General features: G+C 36.0%; 1 protein-coding gene across 1 annotated transcript; it reads right to left on the bottom strand.

Annotated features, from left to right (window-relative positions):
• Window positions 1-860: 860 nt before the first annotated feature.
• LOC139850607 (serpin-ZX-like) lies at window positions 861-2,552 on the bottom strand. The gene is made up of 2 exons (XM_071840165.1): window positions 2,166-2,552; window positions 861-1,625 (listed from the first exon to the last, which is right to left on the bottom strand). The coding sequence occupies exons 1-2, from the start codon at window positions 2,550-2,552 to the stop codon at window positions 861-863; spliced, it is 1,152 nt and encodes a 383-aa protein (XP_071696266.1).
• Between the last annotated feature and the right edge of the window lie 5,760 nt (window positions 2,553-8,312).

The following is an 8,312-nucleotide window of genomic DNA, read 5'->3' as shown; positions in this document are numbered from 1 at the left end:
GAGTATCGTTGAAGGGGAGACTCGGTGATGTGGTCTCGGTTTGAGGGGAGGATTGTTGGGGTGCAAACCTATCCCACATAGGAGGGAGACAAAAACAAATATATGTATATAAGTCTAAGGGGAAGTCCCTCTAATACCAATTGGTTTTAGAAAAAGGATGGACTCTTGGGCTTATATTGCAGGACATTGTGTTTGGGCTATGCAATCTTACATAAGGTAGATTCTATACCTATATGAATTCAGGATTATCCGCCGCGTTTCGTCGGAAATGATTTTGGTATGGCCGGTATTACAGGTTTTAGTTGTACATTTGGTCACTTTGATTCCTAGCTTGTTTATCTTTGTTCACATGTTGGTGGTTAGATTTCATTAGGCTTAACTTGTTTGTTTGTTTTATTGAGTATTGCATCTGATTTAGTATTCTGATTTCCGTTTGTAATTGATTGTTTGTTCTTTTGAGTATTGTATCTGATTTAGTATCCTGATTTCCGTTTGTGACGGTAAGTACCCTTTTAATCTTCGAATCTACTTATTTATATTATTTTATTTCGAAAAATATTAATACTTACATAATATAATAATATGAGCAATGTTCTATCGTCAAACTTTACCGCTGTTTTTCTCCCTGTACTAATTGTCTCAACATGTCAAATTGTCAATAACTTAATATACACATGGTACATATGTTGAAGGTAATTTATATAGAATAACTTATTAATTAGAAACAAATATAACCATCATAAATGATCAAGTCAAAAATCACTTGAATGCGATTTGTGAGAACATTCTATGCATTGCCTCTCAAAAGTCGCACTAAACTCACTTTTGGCTGGATCAACACACAGACGTCAAAAACACGATCAGTTGATAGTTGGGTCAACAACCTGACCCATAAACAACGCGGCTCCACTTGTATCTTCTTTAATCGCAAACAAAAACGGATGATCTGCCACAAAGTCAACCTTAGCATAAGCACATGTAAACCTAATGACAACTCCACTGACCGCTGCAGCTTCTGTACCTTCTTCGTTTACCTCCACAAATGATTTATGTTGAATGCTCGAAACATATAGCTTTTCGTAAGACATTTCACTCAAACCATGTGTGGGGCTAAAAGGCAACAAGAGGCCTAATTCTTTCAATGTGTCGGAAGCTTCAAACCCAAATGAGATCTTAAACTTGGGGATCAAAAACTGCCCAACCTCTCCTTTTCGGCGTGGAATGTGACGCTCTAAGAAATCAGATTGCGACCCGACTTTCTGTATTAAAGATGGAAGGCCATCTTTTGCATCTGGGAGGAAGATGTACATTGTGAAACGTCGTTTATCATTACCATTTTCATATGGAAGACCCAATACTTTGAAATCATCATATTTGTGCAAGAATTGGTCTTTCTTGCTTGTCATGAAGGGTACTTGAACTTTGCTACCATCAAGAAGGTGAAAGTCAAAGTCTTTAGTCTTTGACGGGTCAAACTTTTCTCTCCAGGCTCCCTTAAAATAGATTGCATTTGCAAAGATGAGCCTTGTATATTCATCAACCGCATCAAGAGGAATGATGTCTTTGATGAGACCATTAGTTTGTTTTTCGGCCCACAAATTCACTTCTTTAGCTACCTCAGCAGCCTTCAATAATCAGGAAACATACATGCAGTTATTAGCTATTACCGTATATATATAAGGCATTTCAAGATTTCAAGGTTTTAAATGTAGTCAATTGAGACAATGTAGAAACTAATCGGAAAAGTTGGAGACTAGTTAGAGTCTAATTAGACATAGACCAACCTTGACTGTCACTTTTTTGACTTACTTTGACCGTATAATTCCGACTTTGAATAGATCAAACTAAATAAATCCGACTTTAATAGATTAAATTGGACTTTGACAACTTTGACCAAATAAATCAACCAAGTCAAAGACTAGTCCACTACTTGTCGGACTACTTCAAAATTCCGCGTAGTTAGGATGAGTCGGGGACTTCCATGGATGTTTGATAATTACTTGATTTGGTGGTTTATAGATTATTACTAAATTTTATTTCACTACACATATCTATTAATATTACAATTCTACTTCTATGAGATTTTGAGCAGGGATTAAACTAAGTATTTAGAATTTAAAAATTTTAAATAACAAAGAAACAATTACGAGTAAAATAGAACTAACCCTGGTTTGGAAATCGACTTGATTACAAGTAGCTTTATGAACAGTTTCCACAACCTGTTTAAAGGAAGGTTTAAGAGAAACAGTTTGCTCAACCCAAGCTCCATTTGCAAAAGACAACTGTGGCCCACCAACTGGGCTACCATCTACCATGATCATGGACACAAGCTGTGAAGAAAGAGCGTTGAGTTCATCAATGTTATTAGCTTTTAAAAAAGATAGCAACTGGTCAAGTGTTAGGCCTTTGGAACCTGCGGCGATCAAGTTAAGAACGACATGGATTGAAAGTGGAGAGAAAACAACGTTTGAGTTGTGGGATTTGTTCAGAAGGTGATTTGAGAGTGTGATAGAAACATGGGTTTGGTTTTTGATTGATTGTTGAGTGTTCATTTTTGTGAAGGAACTTAAACAAAAGAGATAGATTAATAAATGAGATGGTGTGACTGATATTGTGGTGGTGGGAAGACTATATATTTGATGTTTTGGCAACACTGTTAAGGAACCTGACCGGCTTTGACTAATTTTATGAAACATACTTCTTCCCTAAGATTCATTTAGTTTAGATTAAATTTTAATTAACATGATTTAAATTAGATATTAGTCATCATCTCACTTTATTATTATCATCATTGATTACGCATCCATTGAAACATAACTCCTAAACAATACAAAAAAAAAACGTTAACCTAAAAAGAGACAAATGTCAAAACCACATTAATCTGCAATTTGGTGTAGGTACAAATATGATAAAAATTTCCATAATAGAATTACACAAGAGCCTGCAATGAGTCATAATACTATAAAACAATATAAAGTCAATGAACGAAGCTAATTTCATAAAATTATGTGATGCAAAACAAAATTGTAACAACTATGGAGCAATTATTAGATACGGAGTAAAATACTTAAAATCTGTCAAATAAGACCACAAATTTCCTATTTACCTAAACTTGACAATTATAAAGCACCCAATAATGTGCATCAACTAGACTCCTGAAAGCCAATATAAATACAGTCATAATATTCACTAAGATTGCATTAACATGATCAAGAAACACTTGGGTCAATCAACCACCTGTCCCACAAACAGAACGGTTCCACTCATATCTTCTCTAATCACAAACAAAAATGGATGACTTGCAATAAAGTCCATATATATGCATTTTGCAATAGAGACTGTTGCTGCTGCAGCTTTTGTACCCTCTTCATTCACCTCCACAAATGATTTATGATGAATACTCGAAATATATATATTTTCACCCATGGAAGAGTTCACCATTTTAGTTAGACCTCCAGATAAGAAAGGCATAACGAGACCTCCAGATACGAGTGCAACCGTTGTGGGACAGGTGGTTGACCCAAGTATTTCTTGATCAGGTTATTGCAATCTTAGTGCAAATAATGATTGTATTTAGATTTGGATTTTAGGATTCTAGTTGATGCACATTATGTGCTGCTTTATTATTGTTATTATGTTTAGCCGTTTAGGTAAATAGGGAATTCGTGGTTTAATATGACAAATTTTGTTGAGTTCAATATATAAAGTTCAAAGTCAAATTCTATGAAGTAGGTGTTGTTTGGTTGTATTTTCCTTGAATAACAATTATAATTATAATTATAAGAATAATAATTATTATTATTAATATTAATTAATTTCATTTTGTTTTGTTTTATTTTTATTTTTATTTTTACTATATACTAAAACACACCCAAAAAAAAAAAATATTGTGGTTTAGTATATAGTGAATTGTAGTTTCATTTTAATGCTTCCATTCCCACTAAGTATTGTATTGTGTCTTGATTATTATATTAAAAAAATAACACTTTTTTTTATTAACAATGTTCATTTTGTGTTGATAAATGAGCTATTGAATTACTTAAAAAATTGGTTACTAAAAGTTTTTTTCTAACTAGCATTTTTGGTTACAAGTTATATGCTAACTATTCCCGACAATTAATTTGGTATATCTAAAAAATAAAATGAATACTATACTATAAAATTTGGACGACTTAGACAAATAACTTGATACTCCGTACAACCTAAAAAGAAATATTGGACAATGGAATTGATACCGGGCAAGTAGAACTAGGATGTTGGTTTTGTTGAATATTAAACTTGGATGGTAGAGTTGATGTGGTCAATTAACACATTTATTTTGAGGCCACACTATTCAAATGAAGGCTTTCATCTTCATACTCATCAACCCCCATTTTGGAGTAGTATAAATAGAGCTCTAACTTATGCTCATTTTCTCATCCCAAAACACATTCTCCATTGTATACTAAAAGAGTTAAATAGAGAGTTAGTGAGTATTAATCTCCTAATTTAAAGAGATATAAAGATTAGTGCTTATCCTTGTAATTAGAGAGAAGTGTAATTCATATTATTCTTATTAGCGAAACGTTTCTTTCCTTGCCCGTGGTTTTTACCCTATTGGGGTTTTTCACGTTAAATCTCGGTGTCTCTTTATTGTCGCTATTTCAATTATTACTAGCGGTTTGCTATAATTCAGTGTCGCTTTTCTCAACAAGTGGTATCAGAGCTAAGGTTCTAATATCTAATGTGTATTAATTTACTTATCATATGCTCTGTGGTTACCACGGGAGTGGATCGTCCACATCAGAAAATAAGTAAGATTAATTTCACTCGATAAAAGTTTCCGCGTATTATTTCTCAGAAAAATAGTATTGTCGAAAAGAAGATTGTAATTATAGCAATGTCTACGAAATTTGAAATTGAAAAGTTCAACGGGAGTAACTTCTCATTATGGAAACTAAAGATGAAAGCTATCCTGAGAAAGGATAAGTGTTTGACAGCCATCAGTGGACCTTCCGCTGAAGTCACTGATGAAAAATGGGAAGAGATGGACGGCCAGGCTATCGCAAATCTTCATCTGGCACTAGCAGATGGCGTTTTGTCTAGCATAGAAGAAAAGAAGATGGCGAAAGAGATTTGGGATCACCTCGTAAAATTGTACGAGACCAAATCACTCCACAACAAGATATTCCTTAAGAGAAAACTTTATGCGCTACGCATGAATGAATCTACTTCAGTTAATGAGCACATTAATTCTTTGAATACTCTATTTTCTCAACTCGCTTCATTAAGTTGCAATATAGAGCCAAAAGAACGTGCTGAACTTTTACTTCAGAGTCTACCTAATTCATATGATCAACTCATTATTAACTTAACCAATAATGTTCTCTCCGAGTATCTAGTCTATGATGAAGTTGCGGCTGCTATTCTAGAAGAAGAAAATCGGCGCAATAACAAGGAGGACAAACAGGCCGGTTCACGACAAGTGGAGGCCTTGGTGGTGTCAGGAGGGAGATCAACGGAACGTGGCCTAAGTGGGAGTCACAATCATGGTAAACCAAAGTCTAAAAAGAAGAAGACCTATACATGCTACAATTGTGGCAAGAAAGGTCACCTGAAGAAGGATTGTCGGAGTTTAAATAACTCAAATCCTCAAGGAAATATTGCAAGCATTTCAGATGATGGGACAGCTTTGGTTAGTGAGGCAGTGGTAGCAAATGAAGGCAGAAAGAAATTTGTTGATGTCTGGTTATTTGACTCGGGAGCTACTTTTCACATGACCCCTAGAAGAGAATGGTTCAAACAATATGAACGTATCTCAGGAGGATCTGTATACAGTTGCAATGATCATGAACTAAAGATCATTGGAATTGGAGATATCATTCTGAAGATGCACGATGGTTCAGTTCGTACTATTCAAGGTGTACGACACGTGGAGGGTTTGAAGAAGAACTTATTGTCTTTAGGACAATTGGATGATCTTGGATGTAAGATGGTGATACATGAGAAGATCATGATAATCAAGAAAGGCGCGGTTGTACTTATGAAAGGAGAAAAGGTGGGTGCTAATTTATACATTCTGAAAGGCGAGACGGTACAGGAATCGGAAGCATCTGTTGCTTCGAATAGTTCAAGTGATAAAGTTGCTATGACATGGCATCAAAAGCTTGGACACATGTCTGAACAAGGTATGAAGATTCTTGTTGAAAGAAATCTTATTCCTGGTCTTACAAAGGTATCGCTACCTTTCTGTGAGCATTGTGTAATCAGCAAGCAGTATCGCCTGAAGTTTAACACATCAAATTCTAGAAGTAAATTGATTCTAGAATTGGTTCACTCTGATGTGTGGCAAGTACCAGTTCAATCCCTAGGAGGAGCAAAGTATTTTGTATCATTTATTGATGATTATACTAGGAGATGTTGGGTGTACCCAATCAAGAGGAAAGCAGATGTGTTTGAAGTTTTCAAAGTTTACAAAGCGCGGGTCAAACTTGAATCTGGTAAAAAGATTAAGTGTTAGAGGATAGATAATGGAGGAGAATACACTGGTTATGAATTTGATAAGTTCTGCAAACAAGAAGGTATCAAAAGACAATTCACGACGGAATACACTCCTCAACAAAATGGAGTGGCAGAGCGGATGAATAGAACCTTGTTAGATAGAACAAGGGCGATGTTGGCAACTGCAAGCTTGGGAAAATCATACTGGGCAAAAGCAGTAAGTACTACTGCCTGTTACGTGATAAATCGGTCACCATCAACTGCAATTGAGTTGAAATCGCTGATGGAAATGTGGACTGGAAAACCAGTTAATTATTCTATTCTTCATGTATTTGGAAGTCCTGTGTACGTAATGTACAATTCTCAAGAAATGACAAAGTTGGATCTGAAGTCCAGAAAGTGTTTGTTCTTGGGGTATGCTGATGGAGTTAAGGGGCATCGCTTGTGGGATCCCACTGCCCACAAAGTAGTCATCAGCAGATATGTTGTCTTTACAGAAGACAGAGTTATTGAAGATGATAGCACTTCAAAAGAAACTATACCGATACAGGTGGGTAATGAATTTCATAAAGATTCTTTTGAAGAAATACCAGAGCACGATGAAAATCAAGTAGTCGTTGATGAAGCTCCAGCGACTCGTATTTCTAATCGGGAAAGGAAACATCCAGGGTGGCACTCAGATTATATTATGGAAAGGAATGTTGCATATTGTCTTCTAACAGAGGAAGGAGAGCCAACAACTCTTCGTGAGGCACTGAATCATTCAGATGCATCTCAGTGGATGGCAGCTATGCAGGAAGAAATTGAAGCTCTTCATAAAAATAAAACATGGGAACTTGTGCCATTGCCGAAAGGTAGAGAACCTATTGGAAATAAATGGGTGTATAAGATCAAGAGAAATGGTGATGATCAAGTGGAGTGGTATCGTGCAAGACTGGTGGTTAAAGGATATGCTCAGAAAGAAGGTACGGACTTTAATGAAATATTTTCTCCCGTGGTTCGACTTACAACAATTCGAGTAGTTCTAGCGATGTGTGCTACATTTGATTTGCATCTAGAGCAGCTAGATGTGAAAACTGCATTTCTTCATGGAAATCTTGAAGAAGAAATTTATATGCTTCAACCAGAAGGTTTTGAACTATAAGGAAAAAAGAACTTGGTTTGCAGGTTAAAGAAATCTCTGTATGGTCTCAAACAGGCGCCGAGATGCTGGTACAAGCAATTTGATTCTTTCATAATGAGCCTTGAATATAACAGACTTTATGCAGACCCTTGTGCATATTTCAAGAGGTTTGGGGACAATGATTTTGTCATTTTGCTGTTATATGTAGACGACATGTTGGTTGCAGGCCCCAACAAAGATCGTATTAATAAGCTGAAGGCTCAATTGGCTAGGGAGTTTGAAATGAAAGACTTGGGTGCCACAAACAAGATTCTAGGAATGCAAATTCACCAAGACAGAGATAATAGGAAGATTTGTCTTTCTCAAAAGAATTATTTGAAGAAAGTCTTGCAGCACTTCAATATGCAAGATAGTAAGCCAATCTCAACCCCACTTCCTACTAATCTCAAGTTATCCTCCGTTATGTGTCCTAGCAGTGAAGACGAGAGGAAGGAGATGTCTCGTGTACCGTATGCATCAGTAGTGGGAAGTTTAATGTTCGCAATGATATGTACAAGACCAGACATTACACATGCAGTGGGAGTAGTTAGTCGGTACATGGCGAATCCCGGTAAAGAGCATTGGAATGCGGTAAAGAGGATCCTTAAATACATCAAGGGAACCTTAAATGTTGCATTATGTTATGGGGAACCGAAATTTATTGTCAAAG

Source organism: Rutidosis leptorrhynchoides, chromosome 5, assembly GCF_046630445.1.
Source record: "Rutidosis leptorrhynchoides isolate AG116_Rl617_1_P2 chromosome 5, CSIRO_AGI_Rlap_v1, whole genome shotgun sequence".
Lineage (NCBI taxonomy): Eukaryota > Viridiplantae > Streptophyta > Magnoliopsida > Asterales > Asteraceae > Rutidosis > Rutidosis leptorrhynchoides.
The sequence above is the reverse complement of the archived record's forward strand: the minus strand, read 5'-3'. Positions and strand labels throughout refer to the sequence as shown.

Bases quoted from the DNA above. Each gene is read 5' to 3' on its own strand.
- LOC139850607 (XM_071840165.1), bottom strand. From the start codon at position 2,552: ATGAACACTCAACAATCAATCAAAAACCAAACCCATGTTTCTATCACA. The intron at 1,626-2,165 runs GTTAGTTCTATT...TGATTATTGAAG, and splicing joins AAGTCGATTTCCAAACCAGG to GCTGCTGAGGTAGCTAAAGA.